The 21107-nt window shown below is 38.5% G+C and overlaps 1 protein-coding gene across 1 annotated transcript in view; it reads left to right on the plus strand.

Annotated features, from left to right (window-relative positions):
• The window catches only part of LOC118569031 (probable ATP-dependent RNA helicase DDX60), a 102082-nt gene that overhangs the window by 29926 nt on the left and 51049 nt on the right, over positions 1–21107 (plus strand). The window contains exons 15-21 of the mRNA XM_036166678.1: positions 905–1063; positions 3061–3210; positions 6283–6402; positions 7715–7810; positions 14527–14642; positions 16468–16610; positions 16731–16840. Coding sequence (XP_036022571.1) covers positions 905–1063; positions 3061–3210; positions 6283–6402; positions 7715–7810; positions 14527–14642; positions 16468–16610; positions 16731–16840 — 894 coding nt within the window. The remainder of the gene's footprint in view (positions 1–904; positions 1064–3060; positions 3211–6282; positions 6403–7714; positions 7811–14526; positions 14643–16467; positions 16611–16730; positions 16841–21107) is intronic.

Raw genomic sequence — 21107 nt, forward strand, 5'->3', positions numbered from 1 at the left:
GGCAAAAAGAGACAGAAAATCTTTATAATTCACCATAAAACCCTACAAACTTCAATTTTAATAATATTTAATTGAGAACTGTAAGATTATTATGTAGTCCTTTCTATTCTCAAATATCTATTAATGGCGAGTAAGACAGTGAGTTTCAATAAGTGCAGTGAAGATTGATAGGCTAGGTAATTGATCTTTATTAATAAACATTTGTTATTCTGAGGGCTTTTACAACAATTTTATTATTTATATTTTGTGCCAAGGTGAAACCACAAAAGACTTAAGCATAGCTGTCCACATGATGAAGAGAATCCATTCCTTGTTGGACAAATACTCTGAACTTCTGCAAGAACCAGATCGGAAGCTCATAGCCAGGTGTCTTATGTACTTAGGGTTTGAGGAGCTAGCAAATTCTTTGTATCCAACCAAGGTAACATATTTTGATAGATTTATTTTAACTCAGCCATTATATGCTATACATAAAGCTCATGTCAAATAGAGTCATCTCTTTTATGTTTATTTTTAATAGAAAATATCATCTTGGATAATTCAACTGCCAAAAGTTGAATTAATCAAGAATTAGAAATTATTTATTCAACTTGGTTATCACACTAAATGTCAGAAGATTTCTGCAGACGTTTAAAACTAACCTGATACTTAATTCTAACAAAACAGCTTAAATCTATAATGGTGTTGACTTATTTTAAATATGTCAGGCTGTAACTACAAATGTTAGAGTAAACATTTGAAAATCTTGACATCTACTGATTTATTTGTATTTCAGATAAGTCATGATGTTTGAAGGATGATTAAAATTGTTTTCATATAGAAGAAGCTCAGTCATAAACATTTCAAATATTTCAATGATTCTATAACTTAAATTGCTTTCAAAATAATCTTTAAAACAATACAGGATGCAGCAGATGACTTAAAAACGACAGAAAAGAATATATATGCTATTGGTATTGGACCAGCTCGGTTCCAACTACAACATATGGGTCACTATTTGATCCGAGAAGAAAGGAAAGATCCAGACCCAAGGGTCCAAGATTTTATTCCTGATACATGGCAGGTAAATATATGAATAAAATAATTCTTATCTGCATCATGGAGTTTCTTATTGGTACAGCTCTCTCTCTCTCTCTCTCTCTCTCTCTCTCTCTCTCTCTCTCTCTCTCTTTCTGTATGTGTGTGTATGTTAATATATGTATTTTCATGGATTTCATAATATCGAGTTATTTCATTTAAAGGTCATCTCACTTAAAATTCATTGTCATTTAATATGTCTCATTTGGACCAATTCTTCCATTTAAAGAAATTAAAATTTTCACTTACTATGTAGTCCATTTCCTTGGTGAGGTATTGAATGATTTCACACATATAGATTCAAAGCTTAAAGATGTCTGTGCTCTCCAGTTTTTCTTATTCTGTACCAGGTTCCAGGTTTTCTCTCTGTCAATAGAATTTCATATGTAAACAATATAAATACTCGTGAAGAAATTCAGGTAATTTAGACAGTGGAAAATTTGTTTATGGATTTACAGACTGCATACACTACTATTCTAGCTATATTTCTGTAAACACATATAAGATAAATATTGATAGCTACACAATTTGGAAGTAACTACTCCTGCACACAATTAAATATATACATATATACATATGATAAATGAAACATTATTTACTTATACAGATGCAATTTTTTATGTTTAGTTTGACTAGTTGTCCCATTCAGTTCAGGTTTTGTAAGCCATTTTTCACTTATGTAATGAAAAACCTGAGGCAGCATAGCTTTAATGTAAAAGTGCTCATTTACCTTCCATTTCTGGAGTTGCCACACCAGAGATTGGATGGCTCCATTGGTCTGGCTTCCCATGCTAGCTTGACAACAGAATGGCATCACATTATGGTGGGGCAGCTTGTGTGAGAAAGCATAACACTGTAAAAGCAAGAATCAGAGAGAGCTAGTTGAGCTGAGGCTTTCTAGAACAAACTTTTTAGAAAGGATTTTCATCACAATTATTTCCCATGGCTGGAAAAAAAATCTATGGACCTCTAGGATTACTCCACTTCTTAAACTTTCCAATGCCTCCAAATAGCTTCACCTTGGGGGACAAGATTCCAGGATTCCTGGGGAACATGAAGCCCCATGCAAACCGGAGCATGGGCCTTTTCTTAGGCTCTTTGGGGTTTCTTTACAAAATGCTGATTTCCATGAGTAGGGGATCAAGTACTTATTTCAGTGTAGGCTACAGAGCAGTCACATTTACTCCTACTTTTTATGCACCTTCTAATTCTTTCACAACCCTTTCATTCTGAAGTGTGGCATGTGGGGAGGACTGGATTCACGGGGTGGAAAGGCTGGGATTTTAGCATACTTCCTGTCTTCTGTACTTCACGTAGGTTTTCCAGTCTTTTGACCACTCATCTTCTTAATGAACAAAGTCATAGGATGCGAAGAGAATGCTCCCATATACTTGCCCCTCGAGGGTAAGCAGGAAAATGATGAATCTGTTATTGCTGCACTTCAACCATTTGCTGACTACCATAAAAAATATGGGTTGGCTGGTGCCAACAATTGTATGTCCCAAAGACACTGTGTACTCCTAACTATTAAAATCAGCCTTCCTAATAATAAGTCCTTCTTCTGACTTTGCTTTTGAATGATTTTTCTTTAGTATTATTATGAATTATACACAAGAACATATTTCATTATGGTCTTTTCATCCATCATGTTGTGTACTTTGATCACATATCCATCCATCCACACACTTACTTCACTGCCCTCCTCATGGGCTCCTTCTTTTTCATCTCTCTTTTCTGTGCAGCGCCTTTTAGAATTGTTGACTCCATTGCTGCACATGAGACTCATCTCTTGGCTGCTCAAAAGCAAGCCAATTGCATCATTTGAGAGAATGAGTACTATGTTGGAGCATCCTTTTAATTTTTTCTGTGTGTCTGCAGCACTCCATCCCCGAGGTTCAGGAAAATCATGATGGAAAAAGACTTATCTCTGTGGGTAGCTTAGGGCTGGTTTGATTGACACACATCATGATCTGACCCCTGCAGCGAGAGCTCCTGGATGTGGTGGATAACTATGAGTCTGCAGTGATTGTTGCCCCAACGTCCTCTGGGAAGACCTATGCTTCCTACTACTGCATGGAGAAGGTGCTGAAGGAGAGTGATGAAGGCGTGGTTGTGTATGTTGCACCAACAAAGGTGGGGATCCAGGGCATGTAATACTTTTCTTCATTCCAGAACTTACCCAGACATATTAGACATTGGTTATGTGGTAGATCTAGTTCCCTTTATTTGTTTTCACCAGTTAAAAAATTAGCATGCAAAGTAATGGGCTTCATAATAGAATGTTCATATATGTTTTTGACTCTTTTGACCCTCCTTCACCACTCCCCTCTCCTATGATGTAATCCCCCTCTACTGCTCCCCTTCATTCTTTTGTAGCTTCCATTCCACTTTCAAGTCCCGTATAAACTTGTAGATGAATCTTAATTGGTCTTATTAATAAAATTCTGAAATATCTGAGAAACAGAACCAGCCACAGCTAAGCTCACCTTGCCAACTTCTCAGCTGATCCTATTTCCTCAGACTGGAATCCTCTGTTTCCTCATCCAAATGGATCTCAGCTGAACTGCTGCTAAGAGCCTAAAAGCTTAACACGGCTCTAGTTCCTGGTCCTCATGTCTTATATACCTTTCTGCTTCCTGCCATCACTTCGTTGGATTAAAGGCACGTGTCACCATGCGTGGCTATTCCCAGTGTGGCTTTGAACTCACAGAGATCCATCCAGAATGCTAGGATTAAAGGCATGTGCTACCATTGCCTAACCTATGTTTAATATAGTGGCCATTTTTTCTCTGATCCCCAGATAAGTTTATTGGGGCACACAATATATCATCTACATATCCTATTATTTTATTTCCATCCCCCCTTATGACCTATTTCCCCTCTCATAATTCCCTTTCTAGTATCATGACCTATACCCACTCTCACCCACATTATACATATACTAAAACCTAAATTTTATGATCCAAGTATAAGAGAAAACATGTGGTATTTGCCTTTCTGAGTCTGTTATTTTGCTTAATATAGTATTTCCCAGATCCATCCATTTTTCTGTGAACAACACTGTCTCACTTTTGTTTATATTTGAATAGAATTGTGTTTTTGTACATATCCTTTTTCTATTAATTTGTTCATGGACGTCAAGGCTGCTTCCATTTCCTAGCTATTGGAGTAGTAGAAATGTGAACATGTATGTGCACGTGTCTCTTTAGTAAGACTTGAAGATCTTTGGGTATGTACCCAGGAAGGAGTGATGTAGCTAGTTCATGAAGTAGTTTTATATTTTATCCTTTGTGACACCTCAACACTGATTTCTATAAAGGGTATAGCAGTTGATACTTTTCCCATGGTGATTAAGGGTCCCCCTTCTCATATATTTTCCCCCAACTGTTAACACTTGTTTTCTAGATTTAACCATTCTACTTGGAGTAAGATGGAATCTCAACTCTTTCTCAAGGTTCCTGTTATTATTCAATGAGCTTCTGCTACACTCAGAGGCAATAGAACTTTTAGATGTGCATTTAGTTGAACATTTTTTATATTTGCATATTTAGATGTGTATTCTTTCTTCTGACTAGTGATTTGGGTGACTTATTATGCATAACTTTTGGTACTTCTTTATTCATGATGTTCTTGAGGATACATTTTCCTACTTTTCATAATGGAAGAGTTTGCCCTTTTACTAATTCATCAATTTTTTCGGAACCACAATGAAGTGCACATTCATGGATCGAGCTTTTATCTTATATTGTGAATAACCAGAGTTATCCATTCCAGTGATAATATTAAAATTATTGTATAATTGGCACTATTGACATTTTCATTTGGAGGATGGTCTTCTTTCTTGTTCCTATTGCTGTGATAAAACCAGAAGAAGCTTGCAGAGGAAAGGCTTTATTTCAGCTTACATTTCCACAGCACAGTCCATCACTGAGAGAATCAGGGTAGGAACTCAACCTGGGTTGGAACCTGGATGCAGGGATTGATGGAGGCCATGGAGGAGTGCTGGGAATTGGCTCCCTCCCTCATGGCTTGCTCATTGGTTTTGTTATAGCAGTCAGGATGACTAACCCAGGGGTGACATTGTTCACAGTGAACTGGGCCCTCCACATCAATCACTAATCAAGAGAGTTAGTCACAGGGCAATCTGGGGGAGCATTTTCTCAGCTGAGCTTTCCTATTCCCAAATGACTCAAGCTTGGGTCAAGTTGACATAAAACTAGCCAGCACCAGACGCTTGTGTGTTCATCATATACATTAAAATAACTGGAATGTCACTTTTCAGTATATTTCTGGATATATTTTTATTATACTTTTTACAGCTTCATCTATATGGTGTATAAATTTGGGAGTATAAAGCATGTAACAGATATTTGAAGGTTTGTAGCTGGAAGTTTTCCTGTGTCCTGCCTGGTTCTGTAGTTGCTCAGACCCAAATAAACACACAGAGGCTTATATTATTTTCAAACTATCTGGCCTAATGGCTCAGGCTCCTCACTAGTTAGCTCTTACATCTTAAATTAACCCGTTTCTATAAATCTATACTTTGCCATGTGGCTTGTGGCTTACTAGTACTTTACATCTTGCTTCTCATGGTGGTGGCTAGCAATGTCTCCTCAGCTCTGCCTTTCTCCTTCTTCTACCACTTGTTGGAATGTCCCATCTAACCTTATTCTGCCTCACCATTGGCCAGAGAGCTTTATTTATCAAACAATCAGAGCAAAACATGTCCACAGCATACAGAACAACATCCCACAGCAAAGGTTTATGGATTCCACTGGCCATGCTATCTGCTCGATCCTAAGGAGAATATACAGATTCATTTATATAGTCAAGCTTTTGACAACTAGGGGAGATTCTGAAATATGATATATAAGTCTATTTGTGCTTCTTCTGACTCAGATCATAAATGGTGATCATTCCGTTGTGGTGTGCATGCTAACTTTTCTGCTTTGAAGGATACGTTTGCCATTTTACTTTCAGATAAATGTTTTCTATATCAGTTTTACTGCAGGTTATTGCTAATCAAGGAAGGTCAGGTTTTGAGTCCAACAGCTCAAAGAGAGTGTAGAGTGGATAGAGGAAAGGATTTTTTAAGTTTTCTGCATTCATAGCAGAACACAGTATTGGACATCTCTGTCATTCCATTAAATCTTGCTGATCTACACTTTATTATGTAGCTAATACATCTGTTTTCCTGTCAACCAGGCTCTTGTTAATCAAGTGGCAGCAACTGTTGAAAACCGTTACACCAAAATTCTGCCAGCTGGTGAAGCTCTGTGTGGTGTTTTCACTAGGGATTATCGGCAAGATGTCCTGAACTGCCAGGTTGGACATACTATTTAATAAACTTGATATCAAGTTATATAACAGTGTTATATTCTTTTGACTAGAAATCTAACATTTTCACGAGGCATGTGAAAATAATTTCCTTGAATTTGTGAAGGACAAAACAGCTTCAGAGAAAATAAAAGTTGGTTACATTCTGAAGAATGTGGAAAACAGAACTTATTTTCTCTAAAAATGCTTTTGTTTTGATTTAAACATTTTCTTTATAGCTCATTCATCATGTTGCTTTATAGTGGGATTCAAAATGATCCAAAGACGTTTACAAGCTACCAAAACTTGGTGGACAGCAACATATTATCATAATTACTGTCTTTTGTTAAAGATACTCATTTTAGTTTAAAAAAGTTGTGTTGTGTTGTGTTGTATTGTAGTTAATGAATGTGTTGTAGTGTTAATGAAGTTATGGTTTTCTCTCTTACTGAATTTTCAGATCAGTATTTAGGATAAAATAAAAATTAAAACACACTTGTAGAGCATTATGTTGTAGACCTGGCAGTGTGCTGACTGGATTGCCTTTCAAAGAATCATCTTCCAAATTCTCTGTTAGTGTTAGATTTGAAAAACTCAAAATAGTTAAAATTAATGACTTTGATTCTTATATATGTTTCTTTTAAAAAAATTTATTTAGTTAAAACATTTTATTTATTCTTTGAGAATTTATACATGTTTAAGGTACATTATGATCATATCTGCCCACCCTCATTTTCTCTCTCTACCTCTCTTTTCTCCCTCCAACCCACACTTCTTCCAGTAGCATGTCTCTTTCCCAGCAGTCACTAAGTGTCAATAACTCCTCTGAGGGGGTGTGGCCTTGTGAGCTGCATCCTCATTCATGCTGGAATTTCAACTGGTTTGATTTTCTGCAGGTCTTGTACAGATAACCCCAGTTGCTGTGAGGTCATGGGTGGAACTGCCATGACTTGTGCAGAAGATCGCAGTCCACAATACTCTACCCCTTCCCCTGGTGCTCTTGTTCTTTCCACCTCCTTCCTGATCATTTCTGGGCTTGGGAAAGAGGCCAATATTGGTGTCCCATTTAAGGCTAGACACAGTTGGAAGGCTCAGAAACAAGAATCTGCCTTCAAATTTGATATTTTACTATTTTGTTTAATAAACTGAAGTTTCATGTGGTTTAAACTAATACATCACAAGTGTAATGAATCTAATTCCTAGAAGCACTATCAGATTTCTACTCTTAGAAGATAGATTCAGGACTCATAAGCTTTACCTCATGTAGTTTTATAACTATGCACATTCTAAGTGTTACTTCACATGATACTGTTGTTTTTAGGTGCTTATCACCGTGCCTGCCTGCTTTGAAATTCTGCTACTTGCTCCTCATCGCCAAAACTGGGTGAAGAGGATCAGATACGTTATATTTGATGAGGTAGGTTTGATTTCGCTTCTCAGGCTAACTTCCCAGTGTTCTTAAATACTGCAAGTCTTGGCTGCTTTGGGATGGAGTTCAGTTTTGGAGGCAATTTCCTTCTGAACATTTTCCCCAGTTGAATTACCCTTTTAGCTCACTTCTTCTGCTGTGACTCAATAGTATATATTGGTGAGAGTTCTACATGTGTGAGAAACCAGTCTTCATTGGGGATGCTGTTGTGGAGGAAACAAAATTAAACTCATGACACAAGTTTCCCTTGATAGAAATCCAAAATCAAGTCTGGTTTTCAAAGGAAAAGTGTTTCATGTTCCAGCAAGTGATTCTGATGATACAAACAATTCTGTCCATTATGACTGTAGTATTTTAAAAACAGCGAGAAGATCATGTGGTTTTTTCTTTTCTTTGAGTTTGTTTATGTGGTGTATTACATTGACGGACTTTCATATGTTGAAGCACCCTTGCATCCCTGGGATGAAGCCTACTTGATCATGGTGGATAATTGTTTTGATGTGTTCTTGGAGTCTGTTTGCCAGTATTTTATTGAGTATTTTTGCATCGATGTTCATGATGGAGATTGTCTGTAGTTCTCTTTCTTTGTTGCATCTTTGTTTGGTTTAGGAATCATGGTAATTGTAGCCTCATAGAAGGAGTTTGGTAATATACCTTCTGCTTCTATTGTGTGGAACAATTTTTAGAGTATTGGTATTTAAGTCTTCTTTGAAGATCTGGTAGAATTCTGCAGTGAAACCATCTGGTCCTGTGCTTTTTTTGGTTGGGAGGCTTTTAATGATTGATTCTATTTCCTTAGGGGTTATTGGACTGTTTAAATGGTTTATCTGGTCTTGATTTAACTTAGGTATGTGGTACCTATCCAGAAAATTATCCATTTCTTTTAGATTTTCCAGTTTTGGGAGCAGATGTTTTTGAAGTATGACCTGATGATTCTCTGCATTTCCTCATTGTCTGTTGTTATGTCCCTCTTTTCATTTCTGATTTTGTTAATTTGGATGCTCTCTCTCTGTCTTTTGGTTAGTTTGGATAAGGGCTTGCCTATCTTGTTGCTCTTCTCAAAGAATCAACTCTTTGTTTCATTAATCCTTTGTATTGTTCTCTTTATTTCTATTTTATTGATTTCAGCCCTCAATTGATAATTTCCTGGCATCTGTTCCTCCTGAGGGACTTTGCTTCTTCCTGTTCAAGGGCTTTCAGGTGTGCTGTCAAGTCACTAGCATGAGATTTCTCCAGCTTCTTTATGTGGGCATTTAGTGCTATGAATTTTCCTCTTATCACTGCTTTCATAGTGTCCCATAAGTTTGGGTATGTGGTGTATTCATTTTCATTGATCTCTAGGAAGTCTTTAATTTCTTTCTTCATTTCTTTCTTAACCCATTGGTGATTCAGTTGAGCATTATTCAGTTCCCATGAGATTGTAGGATTTCTGTAGTTTTTTCTGTTGTTGAAATCTAACTTTAAACCATGGTGGTCCGATAGAACACAGGAGGTTATTCCAATTGTTTTGTATCTATTGAGATTTGCTTTGTGGCCAAGTATGTGGTCGATTTCAGAGAAGGTCCATGGGTGTTGGGAAGAAGGTATATTCTTTTTTGTTTGGGTGGAATGTTCTGTAGATATTGATTAAGTCCATTTGAGCCATAACATCAGTTAAGACCATTATGTCTCTGTAAAGTTTCAATTTGGCCGATCTGTCCAGAGGTGAAAGTGGGGTGTTGAAGTATTCCAGTATTAATGTGTGGGGTTTTATATGTGATTTAAGCTTTAGTAATGTTTCTTTTACATATGTGGGTGCCCTTGTGTTTGGGGCATAAATGTTCAGAATTGAAACTTCATCTTGGTGGATCTTTCCTGGGATGAGTATGTAATGTCCTTCATCATCTCTTTTGATTGATTTTTGTTTGAAGTCTATTTTGCTGGATATTAAGATGGCTACACCAGCTTGCTTCTTAAAACCATTTGATTGGAAAGTCTTTTCCCAGCCTTTTATTCTTAGGAGGTGTCTGTCTTTGAATTTGAGGTGTGTTTCTTGTATGCAGCAGAAAGATGGGTCCTGTTTTCATATCCATTCTGTTAGTCTGTGTCTTTTTATAGGTGAATTAAGTCCATTTATATTAAAGGATATTAATGACCAGTGATTGTTTGTTCCTGTTATTATTTTTTATTTTTGCTGGTAGTGTGTGTGTACTTCTCTTCTTTGGGGTTTACTGCTGTGGTGTTATCTATTGCCTGTGTTTTCATGGGTGTATCTGCCTTCCTTAGGTTGGAATTTTTCTTCTATGGCTTTCTGTAGGGCTGGGTTTGTGGATAAGTATTGTTTAAACCTGATTTTGTCTTGGAAGGTCTTGTTCACTCCATCTATGATGATTGAAAGTTTTGCTGGTTATATTAGTCTAGGCTAGCATCAAAAATAATCCTTTGAGACTACACCACAGGACTGTGGAAAGCCACAGCAGACACAATAGAGGAAGTTCAAATGGCTGAAAGGCATTTAAGAGATTGCTTAACATCCCTAATTATCTGGGAAATACAAATCAAAACGACTCTGAGATACCACCTTACAACTGTCAGAGTGGCCAAGATCAAAAACACAGAAAACAGCTTATGCTGGAGGGGATGTGGAGCAAGGGGAACTCTCCTCCACTGCTCGTGGGAATGCAAGCTTATACAGCCACTTTGGAAATCAATATGGCGCTTTCTTAGAAAATTGGGAATCTATCTCCCCCAAGACCCAGCTGTAGCACTCTTGGGCATATACCCAAGGAATGCTCAATCATACCACAAGGGCATTTGCTCAGCTATGTTCATATCAGAATTGTTTGTAACAGCCAGAACCTGGAAACAACCTAGATGCCCTTCAACTGAAGAATGGATAAAGAAAATATGGTACATATACACAGAGAAAAACAATGACATCATGAGGTTTGCAGGCAAATGGATGGATCTAGAAAAAATCATCCTGAGTGAGGTAACTCAGACTCAGAAGGACAAGCATGGTATGTACTCACTCATAGGAGTGATACTAGATGTAAAACAAAGATGACTAGACTGCTACACAACTCCAGGGTGGCTACCTAGAAAACGGGACCCTAGGAAAGACACAGGGATCACCCAATGACAGAGAAATGGATGTGATCTACATGAACAACCTGGATGACAATGGGAGTAATGAAGGGCAAGGGTTAAGGGAAAGAAAACTTAGGGGAGCAGGAGATCCCAGCTGGATCAAGAACAGAAAGGGAGAATGAGGAATAACAGACCATGATAAATGAAGACCACATGAGAACAGGAATAGGCAGAGTGCTGGAGAGGTCCCCAGAAATCCACAATGATACATCCTCTGTAGACTGCTGGCAATGGTCGAGAGAAGCCTGATCTCACCTAGTCTGGTGATTAGATGGCCAAACACCCAACAGTCGAGCTGGAACTCTCATCCAATAACTGATGGAAGTGGATGCAAAGATCCTCAGCCAAGCCCCAGGTGGAGCTCCAGATGTCCAATTGTCGAGAAAGAGGAGGGACTGTAAGAGCGTGAATTGTTGAGACCAAGATTGGAAAAAGTACAGAGACAAATAGCCAAACGAATGGAAGCGCATGAATTATGATCCAAAGGCTGTGGAGCCCCCAGCTGGATCAGGCCCTCTGGATAAGTGAGACATTTGAATAGCTTGAACTGTTTTGGAGGCATCCAGGCTGTGGGACCGGGACCTATCCTTAGTGCATGAGCTGGCTGTTTGGAACCTTGGGCTTACACAGGAACACTTTGCTTAGCCTGGAAGGAGGGGACTGGACCTCCCTGTACTGTATCCACAAGGTTTAAATGAATCCCCAGGGGAGCCTTGGCCCTGGAGGAGATGGGAATGGAGGGGAGGGGATGGGTGAAGGTGGTGGCGGGGGCGGGAGGTGGGAGGACAGGAGAACTCATGGCTGATGTGTAAAATGAAAACACATATATAATAATAATAATAATAATAATAATAATAATAAATAAAAAGAAAAAAAAACAGCGAGAAGGAGTCACACCATACAGCAGGGCCCACATGGGATGTTTATTGAGGAGAAGGGAGAGAAGGGACAGAGACCTGGGGACCAGAGCAAAGGAAAAGAAAGAGAAAGAGATGGGAGATGGGCAAGGACTGCCTTTTTAAAGGAAAGGTAGAGAATACACACAGTGGGTGCTCTTATAGGGCTGCAGCTGAGGATATATCCTGTCAGGACCCTAAGGGCAGGCCAGTGCAGATGCCAAAATGCTAACAATGACCACCTTCTTCTTTCTTCTTCTTCTTCTTCTTCTTCTTCTTCTTCTTCTTCTTCTTCTTCTTCTTCTTCTTCTTCTTCTTCTTCTTCTTCTTCTTTGGGGTGGGTGGGTGGTGTGAGAATGGATTTTTCTGTGGAACAATCCTGTCTATCCTGGAATATAGTCTATAGGTCAGGATGGCCTTGAACTCAAGTGATCCTCTTGCCTCTGCCTCCTGGATTAAAGGCTTGCACCACACTGCCCACCTAATAATGACCCTTAAGGAAAACAAATAGCCTATTCAAAATATGGTTTTAAAAGAATGTTATTAAAAAGACATTTGTGAGGAAATCCTGAGTGAGGAACTTATTGTTAGATCTAAAGGGACAAGGGAAGGAAGTATTTGCTTCAGGTTCCAAGAGATTCTGAGGGAATGGGCTACATTTCAAGGCATGTTCCTTAGCTGAGATACACAGCTGGATCAGGCAACCTGGGAAGGGGCCACTGGCAAACCAATCTCTGCTCATTCCCTCAGTAACCACAGCTCAGAAGTTTGTTAGAGCTAGAGATTCAGAGAACACGGGAATCCCATTGAAGTAGTATTTATGGATCAGTTTCCCTGGGCAGAGAGCATGGGGTGAAAACTAGTGTAGATGTAGAAGTTCTGACAGAAGCTACAGAGTGAACTTATATGGCAGCATCATTGAGTTTACTTATTCACAGAGACCTAGAGCATCCTAGGAAAATACAATCTTTTATTCCTGGATTTTAAACTGAGAAGAGAAAAAGAAGCTGATATTTAGCTAATCTTTACTTTGTTTCAGTAGTAACAACAACAGTAATAAATAACTTGCAGTCCTGGAGACTAAATGCAGGTATCTGAAGTAGTCCACCACTGAGCCAAATTTCTAGCCCCTTCCTTTCTGTTGTAAACTTGAAATTACCAAACAAGCTGTGCTTATATATTTTTTTTTTAAATACTGACTTGTTACGTTTATTTTTAGTTAACCTACATATTTGTGTCCTGGGGACTTTGGACAGTTTTATCAAATAATAAAAGGCCATAAATACATGTAGATCAAACACCCATATGTATAAAATTTTAAAATATTAAAATTACAAGAGGGTTTAGAACACCTAGTTGTAGCTTGGGATCCAAACTCTGAAATGATGTAACATTGGACACTTCAGATCTTCCTGTTTTATATGTAGGCAACCCCTAAAGGGTTTGAAGGCTACTGCCTATTCTGTCAGAGTCAGAGAAAATTGCTAAATATTGCAAAACTTAAAGTTAATATTTAGCGGAATGGTATGTCATCTGACCATGACAAAGTCAAGCAGGCGGTAGAAAATATGTATATATGTAGAAAATATGTGTATATGCATTTCTACACACATATGTAAAACTGCTTGACCGATAGTAGGTCTTTTAAAGTTTTTTCCAAGAGTCAAATTTAAATTTTTTATTTAAGACCACAGTTAAAAAAAAAATCTCTTGTCTGTCTAATTGAGTTTGGTCATGCATTCATTTACTCGGCTTCATTTGAGAAATGCCTCCCTAGAGGCAGGCACTGTGTCAATGCTAGAATTATCCAGATTTGAAGATAAAGATTAAGTGAGAAAGATAAGTTAAACCAGGAAACACAAATGCTTGCAAGCTGCCAGTAGTGCTACTGTGAAGATCAGGAGTGTCAATCACAATAGCAACCATGACAGAAGGCAGGCTGGAGGACCACTCTGGAATGGATGGATGGTCAGCAAAATCTTTTTAAGCTAGTGACACCAAGGTGAACTTCACAGATTAAGAGGCCGTGGTTATATTTGTTGGCTTCTTACTTTATTGATAAGACTGTTTTATACACGGAGATTCAATGGGAAAGTTCTGGGTGTCAAATGTGTGCTGAGAAACCAAGAAATGGCTGATGTGTCTGGATCACAGGAAGACTGGGCATGAGTGACTTCCGATGATGCTGAAACAGCAGCAGTGGGCCAAATATGCCAATCATTGTATATCCCATTAAATGCTTATATTTGTTCCACAACAAGTGGGAAAACATTAACTAGTGACATGACTAGATACGGCTTCTCTTTGAAGCATATCATTTTGTCTGTGATGCCAAGAGTGTAGGTATCCTATTAGGGCAATAGTCACATTGTATTATATATGACAGAGATGTGGTGGTGCTTTGATTGTTAATAGACATGGCAAGAAATACATAGGCCCGAAAGAAAGTTTTGGAAGCAAAATAAAAAGGAATCACAGATGGATTGGATAAAAATATTAAGGAAATTTCAAGTGCCAAAATGTCCCACATCTGGGTTTTTCTAGTACTTCTTGTACTAATGAACATGGTTCATTAAAGGTGATGGGAAACACTTATGAACAACTTAAAATTTCACATATTATTTGAATTTGCTGTTCTTAAAGGTAACCTGTCAATTAAAAACCTTCTTTTCTTTATAGGTACACTGTCTTGGTGGAGAAATTGGAGCGGAAATCTGGGAGCATCTCCTTGTCATGATCCGATGCCCTTTTTTGGCCCTTTCAGCTACCATAAGCAACCCTCAGCATCTTACTGAGTAAGGATTAGGTTATATTTTGAACAGAATGTTTATCTGTTTTTGTTAAGAATTATTTATTTATTATGTGTACAGTGTGATACTCAGTCAGTAGAGCATGAGACTCATAATCTCAGGGTTGTGTGTTTGAGCCCCTTGTTGGGCACCTTTTGTAGCTGAAAGTTTTCCTGTGTCCTGCCCAGTCAGCAGCAGCTCAGACCCAAGTAAACACACAGAGGCTTATATTAATTGAAAGTGCTTAGCCATTAGGTCAGGCTTACTACTGACTAGCTCTTGCATTTAAACTCAGCCCCTTTCTGTTAATCTATATGTCACCACGTTTTCCATGGCTTTACCTGTATATCATTACATGCTGCTCCCTGCATGGCGGGCTGGCGTCTTCTGCCTCAGCCTTCCTATTCCCAGAATTCTTTGTCCACTTATCCTGCTTATACTTCCTGCCTGGCTATTGGCCAGTTAGTGAGTTATTAAACTGGTATACAAAAGTGTTATTCCACAACAGTGTTCTGCCTGCATATATGTCTGCACACCAGAAGAGGGCACCAGATCTCATTATAGATAGTTGTGAGCCAACATGTAGTTGCTGGGAATTGAACTCAGGACTTCCAGAAGAGCAGCCAGTGTTCTTAACCTCTGAGCCATTTCTCCAGCTCCTGTTTATCTGTTTTGAGAGTTTAAATTTTATACATCTTTTATGGGCTTTCGAGTTACCTCAATTTTTGGTTAACTCATAGTAATCCTTGAATGTTTAAGCTACTCTCTGTTTAGTTCTTTCTCATAAGTCTTGGCCACTCTCTACAAAGAAGTACCCAGCACCCATTGGGTCAGCTATGCAGTTGAATAGGAAGTATCATATCATAGCTCAAAAATAAAATGATAGCTGCATATTCTTTTTCTTTTTCCCTACCCCCTTTACTAGGAAACAAAAATCAGGTGATAGACTGATACATTCAGCCTTGATTCCAAGATCATCCCATTTTTTAGATATATTTGTTTAGAAAGGGAGCAAACCTGTATTAGTTGAAAGCCTTACATCTTATCATTGGACTTGAGTGTTGACTACTGATAACAATGTGTCCTGTAGCATCTCCCATGTGTCTCATTCCTTGCTAACTATTTTGCATATAGTTATTTATCTTAAATATTATCAATACTTGATGTACTACTATTTCTATTGTTATTATTAGATAACAGTACTTTTACTATTCTATTGATTTTTTTTTTAACCTGAAAGACAGTCACAGAAGTATTATGTGATTCATATAGGATTCAGAATTAATAGTAAGGAAACTATAATTTTACTTCAGGTTATATGGCTCTAGAACTAATTCCCTTTTGTGAAAATTTTAAGACACATGAACTTTTTGTAATTAATTATTTCATTTCATGTAAGTTGTTTCTATTTTCTGCTTAAATAATGTATGAGTTGCTTTTTTGTTGATGTGATCAAAAATACCTTAAGAGAGGTACATCTTTAGTTAGACTCATGGTTTTAGAAAGATTTCAGCCTGTCACAATGTGAAAGACAGGGAGAGGAGGCTTCATCCATGGAAATGGAAGCCTGAGGTGGCTGCTTATTCACATGGCAACAGCCAGGAAGCTGAGATAGCTGGATAAGAACCAGTGGCTAGTCTAACCTTTGTGATGGCTAATATTGGTTGTCAATTAGTCTTCAAAGTCTCACTGCTAGTGACTGGGTTCTGTTATGCAGCTCCCACCTTCTAATGACTCCACAGCTTTCAAAATAATACCAAAGACATTCGAAACATGAACCATTGGGCGCATTACTGATTACAATCTTAAGTAATATGTCTATGTTTCAAAGGTGGCTCCAGTCAGTAAAGAGGTACTGGAAACAAGTAGACAGTGCAATGGGAAAAGGAACTTTTTCCAAAAGAAATGCTGGCTCCCACGGCAGTCATCACAAAGACCACGGGCGAGTCAGACAGTCATACAAAGTTAGACTTGGTACGTATTCTCTGTATATGCGTATGATCTTGTTTTTGTTTGGTTTGGCTGTTTGATTTAAAATTGTTCCACTCATTACATTTCTGAGCATTTGGAAAAATCTCCCTCTTCCCCTTTCAGTTCTCTATGGAGAGAGATACAATGATCTAGAGAAGTATCTGTGTTCTGTGAGACAAGACGAGGTTTGCTTTGATCATTTTCATCCTTGTGCTTCACTAACCACTGATCATGTAAGTAACAGCCTTTGTTTGCCACAGTGTTCCCACAGAACATCACTGTATGGCTAATAACTGAAGATACAATACTGTGCTGATGATAACAGAAGCGCAGCCTGATGCTAGCATACAGAGGAAACACTATGATTTTGATTTAAAAAAGAACAGCAGTGTTCCAGTTTCCCCAATTTCTCAATGTTATGATGCTATCTGGATCCTGGAAGTTCAAAAACTACTAAATACTTTAACTTGATAATTTTGTGAGTTTGGGGGCACTATTTCTCCACACCTTCTTCTTTGTTAGGCACCCATGTATGCCTGTCTCTTCACTAGCTCACGACTGCACCACTAATGAAATGTTGAAGATTTAACCTCTCCTCTCAGTGCAGCTACCTCCTTATGTGGATATGCCACTCACATGAGGACATGACTAATGTGTATAAACCAGGACCACATGCTTCCAATTGCCATAGCAATCATGCCATGACTCTTTGGTAATGACTCATCAAAATACAGACCTTGAAACAATGTCAACAAGGCTATTGGATGGTTAGTGGGTGATCATTTCTTAAATATTTGCTGCATATACCTGTCTTTCATTCTCCTTCTACTCCATTTCTAGGTTCATTTAAACTCACATTGGCCTTTAAAATGATAGCCATTCCTTTCTCTTCCTTACAAGACCTGAAAAAAATTAAGTATATTCTATACTCTGATTCTATATTATGGCTCCTTAATTATAATTTTATTCTTTAAAAAGTTTTACTGGACTTCTTAAAAAAAAGGCTAAGTACACAGTCCTTGAGAACTAAGGTCTTCCAGGGACTTTTCCTACATTATTGCTTTTACTGAATGTGTTTTGCTTGGAGGCCTTTAGACCTTACCCTGTTTGTCCTAAATGCCAAAGGCTAGTATCTAGTTCTTGATTTTTCTTTTTTTATTATTAAGAAAATATTTTCATTCATTTTGCTCATCAATCAAAGATCCCTCTCTTCCCTCCTCCTGCCACCTCTAGCCTCCCCCTCCCAACCCATCCCCAATTCCCACACACAGGAAGGCAAGGCTTCCCATGCAGAGGCACATCCAGTAGAGGCAAGTCTAAGCCCTTCCCCCTGCCTTAAGGCTACATGAGGTGTCCCATCATAGGTAGTGGGCTCCACAAAGCCCGCTCATACACCAGAGAAGTATTATGATCCTACTGCCAGGGGTCCTCACAAGCAGATCAAGCTACACAACTGTCTGGCCATGCAGAGGGCCTAGGCCAGTCCCATACAGGCTCCACAGCAATTGATCCAACTTTCATGAGTTCCCTCTAGTTTGGTTTGGTCATCCCTGCTTGTTTCCCCATCATGATCCTGATGCATTTGTTCATAGAATCCCTCTTCTATCTCTTTGACTGGACTCCTGGAGTGTTGACTAGTGACTGGCTGTGGATCTCTGCATCTGCTTCCATCAGTCATTGGAGAAAAGTTCTGTGATGACAGTTAGGGTATTTACTGGTTTGATCTCTGGGTCAAGCCAGTTCAGTTCAGGTACCTTTTCAACTATTGCTACTAGCCCAGGCTTGGTTCATCCTTAGGGATTCCAGGTAACTTCCCTAGCACCAGGTTTCTCTCTATTTCATGATGTCTCTTTCATTGCATTCCCCCTTGCTTCCTGTTCTATCTCAACCATCCCATTCCCTTAGGTTCTGATCCCCTATCCCCTACCCTCTATTGCCCACCACTCATCCCCAGTTTACTCATAAGATTTCATCTATTTCTCCTTCACAGGGTGATCTATGCATCCCTCTTTGGATCTTCCCTGTTAGTTAGCTTCTCTGGAGTTGTGGGCTGTTGCCTGATTATTCTTTGCTTTATATCTAGTATCCATTTATGAGTGATTACATACCATGTTTGTCCTTCTGAGTCTGGGTTACCTCACTCAGGATGATATTTTCTAGTTCCATCCATTTGCCTGCAAATTTCATGATGTCATTGTTTTTCTCTGCTGAGTAATACTCCATTGTATATATGTACCACATTTTCTTTGTCCATTCTTCAGTTGAGGGTCATCTAGGTCATTTCCAGGTTGTGGCTATTATGAATAATGCTGCTATGAACATAGTTGAGCATGTGTCCTTGTGGTATGATTGAGTATTCCTTGGGTATATGCCCAAGAGTAATATAGCTGGGTCTTTAGGTAGATTGATTCCCAATTTTCTGAGAAACTGCCATGCTGATTTCCAAAGTGGCTGTACCAGTTTGCACTCCTACCAACAGTGGAGAAATGTTCCCCTTGATCCATATCTTCTCCAATAGAAGCTGTCTGTAGTGCTTTTGATTTTAGCCATTCTGACAGGTGTAAGATGGTATCTCAGAATCTTTTTGATTTGCAGCTCCCTGATAATTAAGGATGCTTTTCAATTTCTTAAATGTCTTTTGGCCATTTGAAATTCTCCCTTTGAGAATTCTCTGTTTAGCTCAATAGCCCATTTTTTTTTAATGGTCAAGGTAAATCTTTATATATCAAACTATTTTACACTGGCTAAAAGCTCATCAATTTAAAAATCTTTGCACCAATTTTATGTTTAAAAAAAGATCAAGGTCAAAGTGGGTAAAATTAGGAATATTAAGAAATTCACAATCAAATTGGGAGATATTTAAAATACTAACACAAGTAATTGTGAAGAACCAAATGGACATATCCACAGATTTATATATCCTCGGCACAGTTGTCTATGTGTGAGGTCAGAAAGCGAGTCTTCTAGAGAATTTGAACAGCACAGCATTCTGCTGTCAACAGGACTAGACCACGTGGGAAACATTTATTCTTGTGTTTAGCCAATTTCTTTTTTTTTCATTTATTATTATTATTATTATTATTATTATTATTATTATGTGTTTTAATTTTATACATCAGCCATGGGTTCCCCTGTCCTCCCCCCTCCTGCCCCCACCCTCACCTTCTCCCCAGCCCCTCCCCTCCATTCCCATGTCCTCCAGGACCAAGACACCCTGGGAACTCATTTAAACCTGGTGGATTCAGTACAGGCAGGTCCCGTCCCCTTGACTTCCTTATATATTTTCGAGATCACCCTCTGTCAGATGTGGGCTTGGTAAAAATCTTTTCCCATTCTGTAGGCTGTCCTTTTGTCTTATTTACTGTGTCCTTTGCCTTACAGAAGTTTCTCAGTTTCAGGAGGTCCCATTTATTAATTGTTGTTCTCAGTGTCTGTGCTACTGGTTTATATTTAGGAAGTGGTCTCCTGTGTCAATGTGTTCAAGACTATTTTATACTTTCTCTTCTATCACATTCAGTGTAACTGGTTTTATATTGAGGTCTTTGATCCACTTGGACTTGAGTTTTGTGCATGGTGATAGATGTGGATATATTTGCAATAGATGTTGACATCCAGTTATGCCAGCACCGTTTGTTGTTGAAGATGCTTTCTTTTCTCCACTGTACAGTTTTGGCTTTTTTTTTTTTTTTTGTCAAAAATCAGGTGTTCATAGGTGTGCGGGTTAATGTCAGGGTCTTCAATTCGATTCCATTGGTCCACATGTTAGTTTTTATGCCAACACCAAGCTGTTTTTATTACTATAGCTCTATAGTAGAGCTTGGTGTCAGGGATGGTGATGCCTCCAGAGGTGGTTTTGTTATACAGGATTCCTTTAGCTATCCTGGGTTTTTTTTTGTTTTTGCAAATGAAGTTGAGTATTGTTCTTTTCAGGTCTGTGAAGAATTGTGTTGGTATTTTGATGGGGATTGCATTGAATCTGTAGAGTGCTTTTGGTAAGATGGCCATTTTTACTATGTTAATCCTGCCTATCTTGAGCATGGGAGATCTTTACATTTTCTGAGATCTTCTTTGATTTCTTTCTTCAGGGACTTAAAGTTCTTATTATACAGGTCCTTCACTTGCTTAGTCAGAGTTACCCCAAGGTATTTTGTATTATTTGTGGCTATTGTAAAGGGTGATGTTTCTCTGATTTCTCAGCCTGTTTGTCGATTCTATATAGGAGGGCTAGGATGTAGGATTTTTTTTAAGCTGATCTTGTATCCTGCCACATTACTGAAGGTGTTTATCAGCTATATGAGATCCTTGACCAAATTTTTGGGGTCACTTCTGTATCATGTCATCTGCAAAAAGTGAAAGTTTGACGTCTTCGTTTCCAATTTGTATCTCCTTGATCTCCTTATGTTGTCTTATTGCTCTGGCCAGAACTTCAAGTACAATATTGGATAAGTGTGGGGAGAGTGGATAGCCTTGTCTTGTTCCTTATTTTAGTGGAATTGCTTT

Source organism: Onychomys torridus, chromosome 17, assembly GCF_903995425.1.
Source record: "Onychomys torridus chromosome 17, mOncTor1.1, whole genome shotgun sequence".
Classification (NCBI taxonomy): Eukaryota; Metazoa; Chordata; class Mammalia; order Rodentia; family Cricetidae; genus Onychomys; species Onychomys torridus.